Below are 21467 nucleotides of genomic sequence, written 5' to 3'. Positions count from 1 at the left end.
TTAAACCTGTAGTGGACTTTAGAGAGATCCTCTCCAGTGAGGATTACGTTACTGTCTTATAACTGCTACCAATGCTAAATCTCCTTGAATGAAAGATACTTGTACCCAAGGATGAAGATGATCCACTGACCATAGAAATAAAAGCAATCATTCTAGCCAAGCTTCAGTCAAAATTCTCATGGTAAAGAGCATGGGCATGTCAGAGGAAACCAATGGGCATGTCAGAGGAAGCCAATGGGCATGTCAGAGGAAGCCAATGGGCATGTCAGGAAGAGCCAAAACTTTCTCCCCCAAAGAAGGTGTCGGAGACTTTGCTCAGAAAAAAAGTAATGAAGCGCTGTCAACATCACTACCTGCCTACCTGCTGTCAAAATCACTACTGTGGGCTGCAGCTGAATTCAAGACATATTTGCATTAAAATGTTATTGACGGTGAGGAAACTCACAAAAGAAGCTTAACAAAACATGCACACAAATACCTGTTCATGTGTGCCACCAGCACTGCGTCAGAAGATCTGTTCAGCCAGCTGGTATTATTGTTACCCCCTCTCACACTTTCCTTAAAACTGAAATGGTGGAAATGCTTGTTTTCCTGTCTAAGAACACTTACGCTAAAAAGAATAGCCTACAGTTAGTTTTCCTGCATGTCACTGAAGTCTAAATGCGTTATTCATAATCAGTTGCTGACAGAAACGTCCTCCTACATGTTGTCCCTAATGATTAGGTGATTTTGATATATTTTTTTTTTAAATAGTGAGCAGGGAACTATCTACATTGCACAAGCCTAGACAAGGCAGATAATAAAATAAGTTGAATGTGTAAAATATATTTGATTTGTCTTATTTTATTTTGGAAAATAAATTACTAAACATCTTTATTTATTTAGTTTAGTCTGCAGAGTATTATTTTTGCTGAAAAAAGTGTTTTTTTAAACTGTCTTTAAAAATATTTGTCTACAGAAGAGAAAAAATCCTGTATTATAATATACATTACATAGAGAAATTGTTAAAATAAACAATAAAGGTCCTCATAAAGAGCATTTCACACGCCTATGCTGTCAGGGAATGGATAACCACTCTGGTGGATCTTTCATATTGAGTTTTGGGGATTTTTTTTAAATGTTATTTTCCCTTGGAAAATTTTGTGGGCAGGTTCATCAGAAGTATTGTTTTGTAGCAGTGCTGGTCCTTAATGTTTTCACTTTTGACGAGAATCGCAAACTCTGCACAGACGCCACATCGGTTTTGAAAAACTCCGAATTTTCTGTTAACTCCTTTTTAACACTTTATTTTCATCACTGACGTTTTTAACAGGCAATGCTGTCACTTCACTATTTAAACCAGAGTCCACAAAACACAACACTTAAGGGGGGCCCCCCTTAACGTGCAGCCAAAATGGAGAAGCAACATATTGATGTGACACTGCATGAGGCGTCTTCGTTTAAGTTCCTGTCTTTTACTGCTTTCTCTATTTTCTCAACGTGCTTCTGCATTAAACTGCTCCACCCTGTCCTCTCCACACGTACACACCCATGTAGGCACAAACGCGCCCGTCACACACACACACAGGCACCAGTTAGACAGTTAGATGTTTTTCATTTCAAAAGCCACACACATACATAAACACATGTACGGCCTCACATGTTTCATCACACCCAGCACACAACTTCCCCTTGAGGTTCTCCTTTTTTTTTCCGACTAAACCAAAAGCTTCAAAACTACACCCAACAAAGCAGTCACTATAACCTAGCACACTTATTTTATCATCCTCCTGCAGCCACAGAAGCATACAGGCACAGAGAGTGATACATGCTGAAAATGAGATAGAGGTAGGGGGGGGGCAGGCAGAGAGAGAGAGGGAGTGAGAGAGACAGAGAGAGAGAGAGTGAGTGAACATATGAGTGAGAAAGAGAGGAAGCGAGAGGTAAGAGGATAGAGGTGCTAACTACATGCGCGCAATACTAGCATGACACGTGCAGATTGGATTTGGTGGCTGATGGCGGCTGAGCCAACACACTCACGCATGAAGGTAAGTGCCAGTCTTGAGTGTATTTGCTGACCAGTTGGTGAGTGAAAGTGTAGTAAAGTTCACAATGAGTTCACAAACTTTGGCTGAAACTGGACTTGACTATGACTTCAACTCAAGTGGTCAGTAACTGTGATGGAAGGTGTAAGTGGACAGGTTGGGTCTATAATTGGGGAAGCAATAAAGCTCAACCCCAATACAAACAAACAAACAAACAAAATATCATGAGCACCTGTATACTGAAAGGCCTGTGGGAGGAGAGCTAATTCTGACCCCAATCCATCTCCTTTCTACTTTCTGTGACAAATCTAAGCTATTGCGCCTTATGAGAACAAGCTAAGCTTTTCCGCCATATATCTACGGGAACACCATGTACAGAGGAGCCAGTGGAAACCTCTTTAAGTAATGAACGTTTAGACCGCATGTCTCAACAGTTTAATGCTTTATATGCAATTTATCTCTCGGATTCAGGGCCATTCAGCTCTCTAAAATGTGTCCACTGGTGGATGGCTGATATGATTAATTCTACAGTTTTTTCTAGTATTTAACGTAGTACTTTAACATAATAATTCTTAGTCTGTCTGAATAATATATACAGTAACTGTACAGCAGTGTGTATGGAGCACTGATCACTGCTGGTAGATTAGTAGTAAACGGCGCAGAACTGTTTTTTTTTTACATAACTTTAAAAGCCTCATGCCTGTTGCACTGTGTGTCACATTCATGATGAATATCAATGTTCAAGTCAAAAATGACCTGAGAAAAAATTCCTATTTCATTAAAAGGATGAGAAATGACAAAAAGATACAAACTGACCTTAACTGAACTGAATCAAACTGAACTAAACTGAAGTGACCCAAATCGAAGGGAGTTGATCTGAATTGAACTGAAACTAATTAAAACTGAACTAAGCTGATGTGTGAGCAGTGTGTTAAGCTGTGCTGAAAAATCATACACCAAACAGAAACTAGGGTGATGTCAGCAGAAACAGCTGGATCATATACAATAACTATGAAAATAGCGCACATTAGTCACAGTGTGTGATGTTGTTCTGTATTTTTGCCTGTGGGGTAGCAGAGTGACTGAGTTGGAGTCTACTTTTAGACGCTCATCTTAGATGACATCATTTTTAAAATGTTAGTTATTTTTAAAGAAGACATAGTGGATCAGTATCAGTAAAGGCTGATACTCAAAGTTTTAAGTCTGATATAGCCTTATAAGTAGTCTCTTTGTTTTAGTTAAATATGCATGTGCAAGATGTGCAGTTCAACTTTCACAATCCACGCTGTATAGTCTCTCACACTCTCTTCTCACACACACACACACACACACACACATTTCTACATTTCCTCATTTATCCAATAAATAGTTTTACACTGTAGGCCTGTGAACACTACTTAGTGACTAACAGTATATTTCTCTCTCTTTCCCTTTATTTTGTTTGTCTCTTATTTTCTATACTCCACCACAGCTGCACTAAGAGTGAGAGAGAGACAGCGAGGAGAAAGAGGAAGAGAAGGGTTGTGTCTTTCCGGCCTAGATTACTGCAAGATTAACCCAGCAGAACAGCAGCAGTCTGGAAACCGAAGAAGGAACTTAACGCAGAGAGTCAATGAAGAGGAGAAGTAATGTCTGTTAATAAGTGCCCAACACAGAGGAACTAAGCGATATTACACATGTGACATCACCCTTACACAAAACCTGGAGATCTGGAACATCCTCTAACTCCTGCTACATACCTAATCCTCCAAGCAACATCCAAAGCTACCTACCAACCTACCGAAAACCTAGACTGTATCAGAGAACAGAAGTTTCCAGTGAGGTGTTTCCTCTGAAACAGGATGTGTGGTCTAGGTTTTTTTTTAAGCACCTTCTTTTTCTCGCTGGTTCTTGGACCTCATGTAATGCTCCTGCATGCCCAGGAGTTGGAGCCTTCAACACTCTTTAATGGCGTTACTACATCAACTCCAGAACCTAAAACTGAAAATAGTGCCACTTCATCAGAGAATATAAATCTAGTCACCACAACAAAGCCTGAAGATGACCCCAGGGATGGTGAATCAAATTCCACCACTGGAAACTTGGGTCTTGAGACTCTTTTGCCAGTGACAGAACCTGTGTCAGCAAGCCTCAGCACCACAGCACCACAGCAGGTCATGGCAACACTTTCAACAGAAATCAACCCTGTGACAACACTCAGTCAAGAAGATCCCACCCCCACAGTCCATGAAACAACCACAATGACCAAAGGGATCACAGATCCTGCAGTTCCAGAGCTCACAAGTTCACCTGTAGAGAATGAAGTGACTACTACGATAGAAGCAACAACACACATTCCAACGCCTGCTGTGCCAACATATGTTCAGACAACCGTGAAGGCATCAGAGGCCTCTTCTATGCTAATATCCCTTCCTGAGGAATCTGATCACACCACACCCAGTGCTGCAGAAGCCACAATTAGCGCCATGGAAACCACAACCAGCGCCATGGCAACCACACCCAGCACCATGGCAACCATACACCTCAACAACACCCTCACCACCCAGCATCAAGCAGAATACTCTACCCCAGATATTACAGAATCTTTTACTGATTTGTCATCAGACAGTGAAGGCTTCAATAAGACTGGCGCCCTAGTTGAAAGCAGTGGAACAAGTTCCAACTGGCTGATCATTATCATCACAGCTGTGGTGGTCACTGCCTGCGTGATATTCATGTTCTGTTGCATCGCATTAATTAAAAAGAGAAAGAAACGTGGGACGCAGAATTTTGGCCATGGGAACATGAATGGGCGGAGCCAGAGGTCCAAGAAGAAGAAGGGCGAGGACGACGCTTGGGCAGGGCCTGTGAATCTGGTGGGAGGGGAAAAGGGCGAGTGTGAAGGTCCAGAAGAGGGTGGACAAGGAGATGATAAAAAGCCAGACGGGACTGATGCGGTGCTTAGTACATTTGTGGCTTTGGATGAAAATGATGGAGTCGGACGGCCTGGATCAATGGAGGTTCAGAAATGGGAGGAGAAAGAACCTCTGCTATACATTGACGAGGAAGTGAAGGGAGAGGGCAGGGAAAAACAAAAAGAAGGGGGGCAAAAAGAGGAGGAAGACACCAAAGGAATGACAGAAATGAAGGAGCCCAAGGTGAATGGAGGAGAAGCGTTCTGTCTCACCACTGCTGTGTGAAATGAACTGGCGTATGAAACGAACTTTCTCTCTCTTTGACTTTTTATGCCACAGTGCAAATCCTTTAGTAGTTTGCTGCCACCTACTGTACTTGGATACACACAGGGCTTATATATTTTTTTATTTGTTCCATACTTGGTAGACAGAGTTGCAATGTCTATATCACTTTGATACATTTTTTTAGGAAAAAAAAACAAAACTGGAGTGTTTTTATAAAATAATAAATTCTTATTTCTAAGGCATAAATAAATTCTACTTTATATTCAAATGGTTGTTAAATATATGTGCACATACATGTATGAGTAGTTTCTTAACAAGGGGAACATTTGACTTTATTTAGGCAGTGTTCAGGCATGTTTCTTAGTGACACAACGTAATAAAAATCAGTGATATTTAAGTTTGTCATTATATTATCAAAGTAAGACTTGTATATAGCATCAGGAATAACTGCGTGACTGTAGTGACGCAGTAATAAAGATTCTCGCTTTTTGGATGAAAACACTTGCTAACACAACAGGATAGGCACTAGAAATGTGCCCCCAGTACATACACGGTATCTTATTTTTCACGGTAACAAAGATTTGTACTGCTCTCCAAAATCTTTGGTGTGGGTAAATAACAGTTGAATTGAGGAAAGTAGAATCCTGTAATTAAAAATATAAAAAATTACACTTATAAAAAATGCACATATGTAGAACATTGAAATATGCTTAAAAACATATAAACAGACATTTACTAACTTTTTATCCACTTACTATAGATGAAGTAAACAGGTCTAGGTCAAAAATATTTTTTTTTCTTCTAAAATTTAAAACATAGTCAAAATTGTTTTTATTTTCTGTCAATTCCTAAAAGCTGCCACAATTAAAGATTCACCTAAACACATACAGTCATAATGAAAAATTTGGACACATCTGCTCATGAAGGAGTTTTCCTAGTTTCTACAGTTGCATACATTTTAGAACAGGAATGAAACATTGTGCCATATTAAAACTATCTTCTGTTTTAGGTTCTTTAATTCAGCCTCCTTTGCTATGTTGAAGCTTTCTTAGCATTCTCAGCATTTTCCCAAGCTGCTTAAGGAAAAGCTAGCTCCCTGGTACACTGGCTGCTAAAACATATATGCTTGGGGTAGTATTTAAAAAACAATTATATCAATTTTTTTGTTTCATTTAATATTATTACAATTTGTTTTACAAATAAATGCATGCACAAGCACCCACCTAATTTACTACATATAACAACTTAGCCTTAGTCTTTGGATCATGGAAAATCGACATTCAATCAGGTTCCCCACCAAAACCGTAGGTGGGGGGAATCACAGCACAGTGCTAGAGAAGGCTATGAGAGTGAAACTGTAGTGAATAAGGTGAAGCTCAAAACAATGCTTTTTATTAGAAACCTAACCTCCAACTGCTCCCCGGGCGCTGCGGATTGGGCTGCCCACCGCTCCGGGCAACTGTGCTCACTGCCCCCTAGTGTGTGTGTGCTCACTAGTGTGTATGTGGTGTTTCACTTCACGGATGGGTTAAATGCGGAGGTGAAATTTCCCCGATGTGGGACTAATAAGGGTCACTTAATCTTAATCTTAATCTTAAGAGTGAAGGCCGGTGAGAGCAGACTAATACCTTGAGGAGCGGTAACACACACCAAGGTCAATAAGCAAACCTTTTCCTATGTGCAGGCTCCTGAAATAAAACTTAAAAGTGCATGATAATGAAAGCGAAAATTAAACTAGGGGTGCACAACAGTACTCCACCATAAAATCTAACTGCACATCGTAATGAAAGAATTAAGTAAGCACAACTTAAATACCAAAGAAAGTTGGAATAACTTAAAAAATTGTTGAGATAGTAACTCAGTCATTTTGAATAAGATCAAGTCATTTTCTTTAGCATATTCTGAGTTAAGGTAGTTTTATTTAAGTTTATTACATTCATTATTTTTATTTAATTTGACTTTGCACACAAATACAGACAAGCCAATAACATGCTGTCTTTCGTCACTGTCCAGTGAAAACGTGTCTCCATTTTTTGCATCATTTCAGCTCAGCAGCCGTTCTTTACATTATGTGTAAAAAATTTCATAATGATTGGACCAACAGAAATGCTCCAAAACCACTTAGAGTAAAATCACTTTCCGTTAACTTATATTGAAAGTAAAGAACATTTTTGCCCTTTGCTGTAAAGTTACTATTTTGGAGATACTTGTTTTCCTTTGGACAGTGACAGTTCGAAGAACAGAATTAGTTCAAAACTGATTGTGCTAACATCTGTATTGCATTCATTTTACTGTATTTGTACACTATATAATGTACATTACACATTTCTCTGTAGTGCTAATGCAGATGGATCTAGTCTCAATTTCTTCAGTTTATAAGTGATTACGGATTAGCATTACTATCAGTAGATATATATATGTATATACACATACATACATACATGAAAAATATTGGATGCTGGCATCAGCCCACAGTTCCCATATCAATGCATCCCTATTTAAATCCACACAGTGTTTAACCCACAATGGTGCCTGAGGCTGTTGCCGAATAACACGCATTAGTGAACTTCAGTAAAGTATGCTTAAAAAGGCAGTACACTGACCACTGAACACCACTAGATGGAGGTACGGACCGCATTGTCTATCATCATGGCAGGAAAGTTGAGGTGCATGGGAGGCTATGCCGCTCTGTTTAAGTTAAACTGTATTCATCTGTATACCTGTATACCCATGTCAGAATAAGGTCCAGTTACAACCACTGACCGGCTTTCAACTTTACTGCTTTTGGTCAAAGTAAGACACACAGTGAGTGTTTGGTCAAAGTGAGTGTTTTTGTGTGGAAGAGTCCGATGTGTCTCTGTGTATTTGGGGAACCACTGTGGACAATGTGGACAACTTACATAGGCTTGAACTGAAGCGGGAACTGCAAGGGCTCAAATATATGATGGCCCCTCTGCTGAGGACAAACACAATCCATCAAGGTTGTTTAGACATAACCAACGGACAAGGGAAAGAGTTAGAGTGAGAGGGAGAGAGGGAGAGAGGGAGGGAGAGAGAGAGAGAGAGAGAGAGAGAGAGAGAGACTTAATAAGAGGAGGAGGGTCTTGGAAAAGAATGGATTCTCTTGGGACAAATGGAAGGGGGAGGAGAGAGAGATAGAGAGAGAGAAGGAATGAGAGGGGAGGGCTGGTAACTACATCTGGAACTTATTGGGAACAAGGCAGAGAAAGAAAGAAAACAACTGAGAGAAGAATAAAATATCAACAGCTGGAAATGAGGAGACTGTAACAAAGAGAAGATCAGTTCCTTCGGCCATGGAAAAGGTGTTTTCTGATTTAGACTACGAGGAAAAAACTTCTGAAGCAAAGAGGACTTTTTGAAGAGGCATAGAAGGAATTTGAGAGAAAATAATCAAAACAAGTCAATTTCAGCCAGTGAGGAGTTTAGCATCCCTCAGCAAGAAGCGGCAATTCTACAAAACAGGAAAACAGAGCTCATCTCCTCTCCTGCAGGGCTGAAAAGGAAGCAGCAACAAAAGGAGTCCATAGAAGTCGGGGCAATCAGAGAAGAATAAAGCTCAAAAAAGAAAACAACAAAACTTAAAGAAATTGTGAGTTTGGGACAAACTTGCTGCCATCACTTTGAGCCACAGGAGAAGAAAATTCCTTAAAATTCCTGAAAAGTTTCAGACTTCTTCTTAGACACCGTCCTGCACTCCACAGACCAGCAGGTAAATTAAACATGTTTGTGCTTTATACTTGGTGATGGTCATTACAGAGCTGTGGAGGATAGTTTCCAGATGCTGATGGATGATGAATTATAAGTCCATCTTGTAATTACACATCTAACTAACATTAGGCCTGCATGGAGACCTCACCAGAGAGCTGAATTCAGCTTAAAATTCACTGCTATTACAATCAGCGCTGTGTTACTACTTCACAGATGTAAGAAGACAGGTCTTTAATTTGTGTATAAAGTTGGATTATGGATTATAACACACGTCCTTCATCCTTTTGTAATTACACATTCTACTGACTTTAGGCCAATGTGAAGACGGGAAATTCACTGCAGTTACAATCAGAGTGACTCCACTGATGTGAATAGTCTTCCCTTGATTGACATTATTTTGTGTTGTGCTGAGCAGCAGAGGAACGAAATCTGGTATTTGTTCATCATGAACATCAGAAATTCATTAGCACTCAGGGCAAACAAAGCTCACAAACGTCAATAAACACTACTGAAATTTAAAAAGCAGGGCAAAAACACCCCATTTTTTCATTTATAGGTTGAGATCTATATACAACGTATTACAGCAAAGCAGGCAGCTGTTATTGTGTGAGGATATGTTTTATTTTGATTGTTTACTTTCATTTCATTAAATTTCATATTTAACAATTAAATAATTATACAATAGCAATGATTATACAGAGCTAGTGATTATTTCACTATATTGGTTTATTTATAGGGTTAAATGTCTTTTAGGTATTTTTTAGAGAAAATACCTTCATAAAGTTCAAAATCCAGGTGTGAGATTTGCCCTTTGATTATAACTGTATTTCTAACACTGACAGACATACAACAGTATCATTTTCAAGGCGATTTACACTAGTTTTGCTTTTTGTTTCACATTTTAAAAGGAAAATGGAAGGATGCTCTTATGAGAGCCAACACAATTAGGTTTCTGTATATGATCTCATACCTGAAGGATGCATATTCATACAGGCATGTGGTTCCACTTTAAAACACTTTTTTCCTCATAGCATGAGAAAAGCAAGTACTGTAGAGCTATTGTAATTTCTGTTCTACTAGGGAAACTGTATTTAGGCTGCTACAGTACTGTCTGCCCCAGCCATTGGGGACAATGGATACTAGATGTTTGACTAATGCCAGTACTATGATGTTTGGGAAATCTGCATAAAAGGAAGGATATTTATACTTGTCTCAGCGTTCAGCTTGGTTTGGTTGTGCATATATGTGTGTGTGTGTGTGTTTAGTCTTTAGGAGAGGCTCAGGTTTTGTTCCTGGGCAGTGTAGAAGAGTGTTTGTGAACTAAGTGCTATCAGCAGTGCAGGCCAGGGTGGTTCCTTCCTGCCAGGAAAGAACACTTCCCTCCAAAGAGCAGCTCACTGAATTCCACTGGAGTGAGTGTGAAAGCTAACAAACATGCTCAGAACAGACACAGCTGACCACGAAGAGCATATAAAAAAACAGCGAAGGCACCTATACATGTTTAAAAGAGCTGAAACACACTGACAAAATATAACCACGATTCTGAAAGTGATGCTTCTGAAAGTGAAAGTTTGGCCTGTAGAGGTTGGCAATACCTCATGTCAAGTCAAAGTTTATATATATATTTTTAAAATAGCCATTGTCACAAAGCAGCTTTACAGAAAAATCCATGTCCAAGCTCTCAAGAGTAAACCAGTGGTGACACCCTAAGAGCAAGAGTTAGAAACCATGAAAGGAACCAAGACTCAAAAGGGGAACCCATCCTCCTCCTCCAATATCATGATCTCATCATAAACAGTTACATCACATCATGTCACTATATGCTTTTCTGAGCATTGCATATATACTGTCAGTACTTAAAGGACACTCACCAATTGCATGCTTCATTAAATAATAGATGTAAATAGTAGAGATGCACTGACTTGTTGGCCAATGCCAATATCTGATGTTTTTATATGTGCATGTCTGTTGACACTGATATCAATGCTGATACATAAACACTCATAAAATGTAGGTATTAAGACTAGATCCACCTTGATTAGTGTCACAGAGAAATGTAATATTTATTTGCAGAGGGTTACAAGATGCTGTTGTTGGAAGAAAACTTCATATCTCCAAAATTATAACTTTACAGGAATAGGAAAAAAAATACTCTACCTTTCATGTAAGTCAATGGAACCAGATTTTTATCCAAGCCATTTTGGGCTGTTTCTGTGGGTCTAATTAATGCACAGTGTGAAGGGCAACAAACATCAAAAAAAAACAACAAAAACAGAGATACAAGGTTTTCTTCTGACAGCAGTGCAATGCTGTAAAATCAAATAAATGTAGATTTTGGCACAGCAGCCCAGCAATGTCTAAAGGTTGTGCTCCTCAAGAATACGGTAAATACATCATCAAATACCAGTTTAAAATATGTGCTAAATCCAAATAACTGTGGTAATTTTTTTGTAGCTAAGTATCTGCCAATATAACTAATGTCATCTATAACAAACAGTCCTATTTAACTGGCTTTAGTGCAGTGTGTGTAACTTCTTTGTCTGTTTCGATGGATTAAGTCTGAGGAAAACTAAATATTGCCATACATATCATGTATTGTGAAAATGTACTGAAGTATTATGATGTTACACTCTTGCCATATTGCTCACCCATACTGGCCTGCATTGATTTAAAGAAAAAATATTATTAACATTTGTTGAAGGCTTTCATTTGTAAAAACATTTTCAGAACATCTGTGTTCAGTCAGGGTGTTCAAAGCAAACAATAAACAGTTTTATGATGGGTTACAGGGCTTGTTTGACTATTACAGCTTACTGCAATTTCAATATTTGAAAGGCCAACACTGCAACAAAGACTAACGAACTGCCAGTCATATGACCAAGATCAGTTTCCAGACACAACGTAACACATTCTAGTGTCCTTTCAGCAGCAGCTGTGCAATTTTCCTGTTTCTTTCCTGTTTTTCTCAGGATGGCCGTGTCACGGGGTTGCCTGTGTTGTGTGAAGTACCTCATGTTCGTCTTCAACCTCATCTTCTGGGTGAGTCCCAAAAAGCCACGTTCACTGGTCAAAGGTTCACACTACTGTGGGGCTCCTTTCCCTGGGAACCTGTGGGATTTTGGGTACAACAAACAGAATACACATAACATTTTAAGTCCTACTATATTTTGATGTTCCCATTTAGATTACATACTAACGCTCGCTTGATCAACGAACTATCTGTCGGTGAATATTAACGGTGTTAGGCTTACATTTTGGACTAGGGTCAGAGTGAGTGTTAGGTTTAGGATCAGGGAAAAGTCAATTTGATAGAGACTTAGCTGAATGTACAATAAGTAAGGGGCTGCGCTGACCCCATTCTCAAGAGGCTCCACATTAAATTCCTGGAGCACTATTTCATTAATGAGTGAGCTACAGTGCATAAAGCCATTAACCGTTTCTTGCATATGATTTAAGGAGATGCAGATTCTGTCCTTCATTATGGATCATTCTTATGAAATATGGCTACAGTGATGAACTGACCAACTAAAAGAAGCAGCTTTTATGGCTTTCAGTATGTGATCTACATTCTCTACTTGCTGAGATCCCAACATCTCACATTAACTATGCTTCGTTTTGCAGGTTAAGTTTAATACAAGATTAAATCAACCTCAGGCTAAAGCGGTTTCCTTGTAAAAAAAAATAAAAATTTCACTACAAGATAAAAACACTGCAATATAGGCTCAATTTAGCACACTGTCCATATTAGCCAGTCTTTTTTTTACCAGATAATTAATGTCCTGTGGGTCACTAATTTGTTAACATGCTAAATTAAAGCAAATTACTTCACATCATTCTACATATAGTTTGAAATGTGGGTCATAAATGTATAACAAGTCACATAATAAAACAGTACAAGCTAGAAATCCCAGTGTAGCTGATCTGTGGTCCCTACTGCACATGCATGTCATTAGCAGTGTAGTACAGTGACTTAGAATTTCTATGTTTTATTGTGGTGTTCATGTTAATTTAGCCTTACGTCAAACAAATTATAGGTACAGATCAGGCTTAATAATACCATTTACCATGATAAAGTGATTTTGGCTGTCAAAATCTCCCATAATTTTAAAGCTGGTAGTATTTCTAACAAGCTGATTTAGGTCAGGTTATCCTATCTATAGTTTTAATGTAGATAGCATCTTCTGATAAGGTGACAGGCTATCAACATAGCCCACCTGTAGTTTTATGTAGTGATCTAGCTAGCTAGTTAACAGCTATCTATTTTAGATAGCGGTTAACATATGTGCTACTATAGCATATTTAGACAAAGAAAGACAATTCATCCTGCACAATTTGGTGATTTTCCAGCTCGAGCACACCAGATTGGACACATCAGCTAATGGCCAGGTTTAGCTGGTGTGCCAGAGCAGAGAAATCACCAAACAGTGCTGGCCTTCACCCCCGATTTACTCCCTGTTATAGTACTAACTAGAAACGAGCTGAGGCTAAACTGACTGAACAGACCAGGAGTCAAACGGTTAACGTTAACTTTACTAACTTACACCACAAAAACAGCAACTGAAGTTAATGATCAAAATTTTAAGTCTGTTTAATGATATGAATGAGAAAGAGCTAAATTCATATTCCTCACCGGTTTCAACTGTCTGTTAATTTTCCGTTGAAATTTGAATTTGAGTGCAGTTTTCCGTGGGTGAGTGAAACACATTAGCTACTAATGCATTAGATTAACTCATTAATGTTCATATCTAGCTAACATTTTACCATTTCCTTTGGTCCATAAACTCTAAGCACAATACTAAAAAAATATTCCAAACCATTTTTTTGTGACGTGTCTTGTGCGGCTACTGATTTTTAACAAAATAAAATACATTCCAAATTTGTTTGGGAATAAAATAATAATAAAATTGGTTATGGTTAGATGTTCGTTTAGTTCAGTATCATTTTCAAACCAACCAGAACCATTTCTGTGGCATTTTTTGCATAGAGTTCATTTGAGGCCTTCAGTGATTTTTAACAGGGTCTTAATCTAAGTTGGTGGGACACAAGTTAATGTATAAATAAATAATTAAGAGGGGAGAATAATTCCTTTAACATTACATTTCTTTGAAATGACTTTCTTGAACAAAAACACTGTAACACTGTGTTATGGTTGTAAGATTTATTTCATAGAGAGGTTCGGTGTCAGTAAGGTGGGATGGCCAATAATCACTATATTAATGTTGGATACACACATTTTGTGTGTTTTTGTGATCGCTAAATGCTCGTTTAAATAATCTTATTTTAAGTTAAAGTACAGATCCCTTCACTTTTCACAGAAAAAAAAAAACAACAGTCGCTTTATAAGAGAAATTGGAGACGAAGTGAACCAAAGTGCAATCTATACCCACTAAAATTAGTTTAGAAGATTCAAACGTGAATTCTCCACACCAAGCCCATGCCTTGTGTGGACTAACCTCCTATATGGCCATTATCATCACTTTATTGGTGAGGCACTGAGGAATGACTACAGGACATGTCACACATTTGCAACCAACTATACATTTTTTTTGAAAGGCCCTGTTTTGCCTCTGTCACTTTGGGGCCCATTATAAAACACTGATTTTACTACCAAATAAAATATTTTTTCACTTACTTTTATTTGCAGAAGTATAAGAAGGAGAAGCACACACAGTAGTACATCCTTAGCATTTACCTCTGCTAATCTGTCTCATCAACAGCTGGGTGGGTGTGGCCTGTTCGGTGTTGGGGTGTGGCTTTCCTTCACCCAGTCACAGTTCTCCTCCCTCCCGCTGTCCTTTCCTTCACTTTCGGCTGCCAACCTGCTGCTGGTGGCTGGTGGCGTTACCATGGTGACAGGGTTCCTGGGGTGCCTAGGGGCCCTGAAGGAGCAGCGCTGTCTGCTGATGACGGTGAGATGCTGCAAACCATTAAGGGTGCACTGATCGGGGGTTTACGCTACGCATGCATCTATGCTCAAACAACATCTTTTTTCTGAGGAGCTTTTTAAATTCTAGGGGTTTTGATTTTTGGGGGTTATTTTGTTAGAGGGTCATGTGAAAAACCTTTAACCCTACGTTTACTCAAGATGAAACTTAGCATCTCCATTTTTTGCATTTTTTTTTCAGCATAATTTAAGCTCAGCTACTGCCCTTTACAGAAGGTTTTTGTTGTCTCCTGTAAATTTTTTCGAAAAACTAGTTTATCTTCGGACAGCAAAGATATGTGCATTGTTACACCCCCACACAGCACTTATACCAGGCCTCATGCTAAAATAGTTTATTTGCTTTAGAGCACATTTCATACTTAGAAATGCTGCTCAGCAAACTTCACAAAAAGTGTTAACATACAATAGATGTAAAGATAGATAGAGAACACTGTGAACGCAGTGAGGAGGAAGAACACAAGAGTGGATCTGTCTCTGCAGTGCTCCCTCCATGAGGCCCAGTACGCTCATCTGGTCCAGCTATGCACCAGAATACTCAGGTATCTTCACCAGCACAGACTGCCCTTCTGACAGCGCTGCTTCTTCCTTTCCCAGTTTTTTGTGATCCTCCTGCTCCTGTTCCTCACTGAAGTGACTCTGATCCTGATTCTGAGCATCTACCACAAAGAGGTGAGATCCTGCAATCCTGCTGGAAAAAAAAACACAGACGTCATTAAGTGTTACTGTCGGCTCCTGATTTTGTCATGTGTTTTGGCTTTTTGTAATGGGTTGATATGACCAGTGGCTAATTCAGTACCTGACCATTAAGCAAGTTCCCCTTAGAAGGCAACATAAATTTGGTTTTAACCCTACCCACTGCTTTTTACAGTGAAAACGCACCTTGACAGGTTGCACTGTAACCCAAATGTAGCCAATCAGCCAAGACATGTTTGGTGTATCTATAAAACAGGGCAAAAATATAGACACATAAATATAGACCATGTGACCAGCCAGTGTATCGAACAGCATCAGAAATCACATAATCAAGTCTAATAAAGATTAATTAACAACTTCACAGGGTTTGAAGCGAGTGTGTGCAGTTTCCACCACGCTAATTGGTGGCTATAGTCTTTACTTGTTAGCTACAGTAGCACCCCTGGTGCAGAACAAAAGAAGCATATTTCAGACACCAAACGTGTCTTGGCTGATTAATTAACTCAGTAATATTAATACTAAAGAGCTTCATCAGCTATGGGTGAAATAGGGATTGATGCAATGATTTAATAAACTGCTTTTTGAATTCATAAAAACTCCAGGTGTCTGTTTTTTTCTCTTATCTAGCTGGATGAGAAAGCTAAGGATGATTTGATAAAGGGGATGAAGGACTACAACAAAAACACTGACCTGAAGAACTCCTGGGACAACATGCAGAAAATTGTAAGAAGAGTTTGAATCGTTCAAGGTCCCCTGAAACAAACATACATATATATATACACACACACACACACACACACACACACAAACACACACATATATATATATATATGTATATAGCTTCTGTCGGAACAAAACCTCGTATCTCCATTTTTCAGTTTTTGACATAATTTGAAAATGCCTGTGGTCCTATATATTGCGCGTATTTCATGATGAAAAGACCAACAGAAATTACCCAAATTTGCTTGGAAAAAAGTGTGATTCCATAGACTTACATTAAAAGTAGAAAAGTAGAGTATGTTTTTTTTTCTTCTCCTGTAAAGTTACCATTTTGGAGATATGAGGTTTTAATCTGACAACAGCGATACATATTTTATATACATATATATATATATATATATATATATATATATATATATATATATATATATATATATATATGTGTGTGTGTGTGTGTGTGTGTGTGTGTACATAAATATATAAATATGTAATGAAATGATTTCTGTCTCCTTCAGTTTAAGTGCTGTGGTGTTAGCAACCACACTGACTGGCACAACAGCACTGGAACAGGTCAGCTCCCTTCATCCTGCTGCAGACCCGGCACTGACCCCTGCCACAGATGGGAAGAGGTCAGTTCACTTTTAGAAATGAGGGGTTAGGGGTCAGCTTTGTGCCACACATGCCAAAACTGCACGCATAATGTGAACCATTTGCAATGAATGACCGCTGAACGATTGTGCAGAAGTGCGTCAGTGAAATTATTCATAAAGAACAACATCTTCAGGGCAGTAAGCATTTACTTGATTAATTGGCTCAGGAAAAACCCTAGTATTGTAATAAATAAATAAATAAATAAATAAATAAATAAAACAGCTAAACACTGGCGTTTTAAAAGCTGCGTCCACTCACTGTCCACTCTATTGGACGCTCCTACCTTGTCAGTCCACCTTGTAGATGTAAATTCAGAGAAGACAGCTTATCTACTGCTGCACAGTTTGCGTTGGTCATCCCCTAGTCCTTCATCAGTGGCCACAGGACACTGTTGGCTGGATATTTCTGGTTGGTGGACTATTCTCAGTCCACTGAGGTGTTTAAAAATTACAGCAGCACTGCTGTGTCTGATCCACTCAGATCAGCGCAACACACACTACCACCACCTCATCAGTGTGACCAAATTCTTGTTACTTTTTACTGTATGTATGTTTATTTGTATTTGTTCTAATGTTTAATCCAGGGGTGCACAAGTCCCGTCCTGGAGGATTAGTGTCCAGCACAGTTGGGTGATTTACCTGCTCAAACGCACTTGATGTGACTTATCTGTTAATTACCAGGTTTAGTGGGTCCAGGACCAGAGACTCGCATCCCTGGTTTGATCCAAACTTGCACTCCCTGCATCCAAAAATTGGTGTAATTTTATCAGCTGGTCTAAGACTTTGAGACAGTCCTGTACCCAAGCATAAACGTGGTTGACACTGTAAATCTCATGTGGAGCTCCAAGCTGTGTTTTTACAAGCACACTTACTGTCCTCGGCTGGAATAAGCCATTTAAGCAGAGCTGCACGTGGTGTGACATGTTCTCGTCGTCTCCTGTTAGGTCACTTTGTCTTTTGCTCTCTCTTTGACTCAGCCGTGCTACGAGAAGGCCAAGAACTTCCTCCTCAGTAACATCACGTCAGTGCTGGTGTTTGGGGTCTGCCTCGGCATCGTCCAGGTAATTTTAAAGCAACACTTCAGCGAAAAAGCACATTTTTCAGTTTCCCACCTCACACCAAGGCCCAGTCCCAATCCCACTTCACTTTAGCACATTTTCCAGTTTCCCACCTCACACCAAGGCCCAGTCCCAATCCCACTTCACTTTAGCACATTTTCCAGTTTCCCACCTCACACCAAGGCCCAGTCCCAATCCCACTTCACTTTAGCACATTTTCCAGTTTCCCACCTCACACCAAGGCCCAGTCCCAATCCCACTTCACTTTAGAGACTCACTTCAAACAGTGTTATAAGAAAAAAATCAGCCAGATGGCTGAACAAGCGACCAAAAAAAAACCACACAAATGTGAGAATTTTCTGTTAAAAAATTACGATGACCATTGTATTATCTTAGTTTATTATCGTTTCAGTCTATTATGGTCATTTTCGTCGTAACGAGCATAAAAATCGCTAATAGCATGCTAATGTCTCGGTAGCTAGCTAGCTAACTAACTTTCCCATTCCACCTTAAACAGTCCAGGTGTCTAAAGCGGCAGAATGTAACTGCTGCGCCATTTAAGGAGGAAAGGAAAAATTCAAAGAAGCTGGCGAGTAGCTGACCTCAGCTTAAGTAACTGTCCCCAATATGACCCCTAAATGTAACTAAAGCCCAGCGGTGAGGAGCTGAATTTACCCTCCTCTCCTGTCACTGCAGACGGGCACGGCCGCCTACAGAGCAGCGCTAGGAGCTGTGGATGAAGTAACGTGAATGTTTTATTTACGTCCTTCATTTGAGGGTCCCATTTTGTAGGGCAAGATTTCAACCACTGCCACTTGTAACTAATTTCCAAGGGGTTAGGGTGACACTCGAAAACAAGGGGTAGGGGTATAAAGAATAAATGGGATTGAGCCCAAACGTAGTCGTTCAACATGTTTGGTGGCTGTTTACTTCTTCAGGTCTGCGCTGAAGTGACGAGGCTACTGCAGCCAAAAAGCAGTAAAAGCATATACCAAACCAATTAGCAGTGAGCTGTTAAAGGGACCAATCATGGACAGACACAAACAAAACTGCCCATTTTGAATGAATTGTTTCTGAAATCATTTATATATCTGCCCATTCAGCCTCCTGCAGTTAACGTTATACTACAGACATAAGGGGTGTTGCATTGAAAGTGCAGTCTAGGCTGCAACACATTACAAAGCAATGAGAAGAGAGGTCCTAAAAGGACAGTAACAAAAACAGCCTACGGATGAATAAAATGGTTATGTATAAATGGATTATGACCACTTTTGGCACATAGAGCAAGGCAAATGTAATAGGGGAGCTTATGCAATATAACGGTAATACACCCAGATAAAAATGAAGGATATGGGCCCTTTAAGTAATAGACCTGATTGTGTGGTTTAGGACTCTGTATGACACCGTTATCTATGAACACAGACTAAAGGCGGTCACGTAGCTAAACACAGTATCAGCAGCCACTTCGAAACTAGAATCTTTTTACAGATAACAGCAGATGTTTACCCGCTTAACGTAAACTTGTGAACAAGAGTATAAAGAGTGACTAACACAGTTAGTTAGAGAATATTTAGACAGTCCATCTAATTAGTGATTTCGGCGGACACACGTTCAACTGCTGCACACCTACAGTTTTAATCATAATAGAAAAGCATTGACCAGGGGAATGTAGCAGCCACACACGGGCCTAAAGTCACCATATCCAGTGCCAAGCATGGGCTAGAGGGGTATAAAGCCCCCACCACTGGGCTGTGGAGCAGTGGAACTGTGTTCTCTGGAGCAATGGTGCGCCATCCAGTACCTTTGGGATGAGTTGGAGTGATCCAGAACAGACTATCCAACACCAGTACCTGACCTCACCAATTCTCTTTTCAAAAGAGTAGAGAGGCTGTTAGAACATCTTATTAATATCCCTCATTTGAGAAACACTGGATGAATAGGTGTCTAAAAACTTTTGAACATAGTGTACAACTATGCATACATACTGTGCATACATACCCAGCAGTCTTACAAGAAGCCACAAGCTAAAAAAAAAAAAAGAGTGAGGTGATTTTAAGCCCAGATTAAAAACTGCACACGCTGCATTTTTCCCTCTTTCTTTCTCCAGATCCTGGCCCTGGCTTTCTCCATGCTGATGTACTGCCAAATCCTGCGTGCGGAAAAATACATGGACTGACCTGGCGTGTGGCCTAGCGCTGCCTGGGATCTGGTGTATAGCCGAGAGATTGCATAACAATTAGGAGTGAATTTTACTCTTTTAGGACTTTACTGGACTTCAGCTTCATTACTCAGAATGGATACAGTGCTTTGCATCAGTAAAGAAACTGTCCCAGCTGGATATTCTTACCTGCAGGAAACTTTGACTCTTAAAGTTGGATTCCATGTTGGTTGAGAAACGGTGAGATACAGACGGGTGACAAATCAAAGGAAAAACCTTAAGCAGTTGACATCCCAGCATGCTCTGTGGTATGTATAAAAATGCTGAGCAGGCCTCAAAATAGTTTTGAAGAGGAAAGCATCTCAGTGACTTTGAAAAAAAGGGCTCATTATTCAAGCATGGATGGCAGGAGCTCCAGGCACAAAGACTCCACCACTGTTGCAGTAGGAACACTGTGTTTACATGCAAAGTTTTTTGCCAATCTGATTGAATACATTCCAACTATAGATGGAGACAGAGGTGTTTATATTCTCACTCTACTCAACAGTCTGATGGAAAATCTCCATTTACATGCTCACTACAAGTAGTCAGATTCAAAATTACGCATAATATACATAATCACTTAGTGTAGACGTTACCATGTCAGTGAGAGGAGCAGCAGTGAGCAGTGCTTGTGTTTTTAATTGCTCTAAAATGATGTGAGACTCAGGAAAACGTCCTTCACATGTCCTTATTAAAGAAGTTAGAGAAGAAGACGTCGTGTTCTGAGACACATAAGCTGGACGTCTGTCCCACCGCCGTCTTTTAAAAATCAGAACATAAACTTTGTCTCCTCTGCAGACCAGTTTCTGCCATGTTGAACTGTATAAACTTTCACTATAATGTGACACACATGCAGAATGGATTTAAACATTCCGATTGGGAGTGTAATCAGAGGCAGGCATTTACATGGATATTCTTCTGTTTAACGGATTATTTACAGGATTACCCAGCTCTTTCTGTCAGATAGAAATTGTGTTCTGAATGGCCTCAATCGGACTAGACTATTAGGATCCAGCTATTAGTCGGATTATTAATTATTAGGCTGCATGTAAACGTGGCTGGTGACTAAAGTGTCCTGTGTATTTAGATCTGTGGGAACCACTTCAGCAAACAGGGCTGGTTACAGTCATATACTTAATGAGTGATGCAGCGACCGCTCCTCAGGAGACTGAGACTGTCAGTGCAGGACGTGATCAGACTGTCTACAGACAGTCTGCTACTAAAGAGGGATATCATAGGTGGGCTGCAGCGCATAAACCCATCATAAAGT

The 21467-nt window shown here is 39.6% G+C and overlaps 2 protein-coding genes across 2 annotated transcripts; both read left to right on the top strand.

The window, feature by feature from the left end:
* The first annotated feature begins 1728 nt into the window (after positions 1-1728).
* On the top strand, positions 1729-5600 carry si:ch73-248e21.7. The gene is made up of 2 exons (XM_017697419.2): positions 1729-2027; positions 3496-5600. Exon 2 carries the CDS (start codon positions 3866-3868, stop codon positions 5201-5203), a length of 1338 nt encoding a protein of 445 aa, XP_017552908.1. The 5' UTR covers positions 1729-2027; positions 3496-3865; the 3' UTR covers positions 5204-5600.
* Positions 5601-8349: 2749 nt separating this feature from the next.
* tspan4b (tetraspanin 4b) lies at positions 8350-20898 on the top strand. Its single transcript, XM_017697420.2, has 8 exons — positions 8350-8933; positions 11902-11971; positions 14650-14841; positions 15471-15545; positions 16197-16292; positions 16805-16918; positions 17917-18000; positions 20105-20898. The coding sequence occupies exons 2-8, from the start codon at positions 11903-11905 to the stop codon at positions 20171-20173; spliced, it is 699 nt and encodes a 232-aa protein (XP_017552909.1). The 5' UTR covers positions 8350-8933; position 11902; the 3' UTR covers positions 20174-20898.
* The last annotated feature ends 569 nt before the right edge of the window (positions 20899-21467 follow it).

The sequence above is a fragment of the Pygocentrus nattereri genome, chromosome 14 (genome assembly GCF_015220715.1).
Source record: "Pygocentrus nattereri isolate fPygNat1 chromosome 14, fPygNat1.pri, whole genome shotgun sequence".
Lineage (NCBI taxonomy): Eukaryota > Metazoa > Chordata > Actinopteri > Characiformes > Serrasalmidae > Pygocentrus > Pygocentrus nattereri.
The sequence above is the reverse complement of the archived record's forward strand: the minus strand, read 5'-3'. Positions and strand labels throughout refer to the sequence as shown.

Bases quoted from the DNA above. Each gene is read 5' to 3' on its own strand.
- si:ch73-248e21.7 (XM_017697419.2), top strand. From the start codon at position 3,866: ATGTGTGGTCTAGGTTTTTTTTTAAGCACCTTCTTTTTCTCGCTGGTT.
- tspan4b (XM_017697420.2), top strand. From the start codon at position 11,903: ATGGCCGTGTCACGGGGTTGCCTGTGTTGTGTGAAGTACCTCATGTTC. The intron at 11,972-14,649 runs GTGAGTCCCAAA...TCTCATCAACAG, and splicing joins TCTTCAACCTCATCTTCTGG to CTGGGTGGGTGTGGCCTGTT. The intron at 14,842-15,470 runs GTGAGATGCTGC...TTCCTTTCCCAG, and splicing joins AGCGCTGTCTGCTGATGACG to TTTTTTGTGATCCTCCTGCT.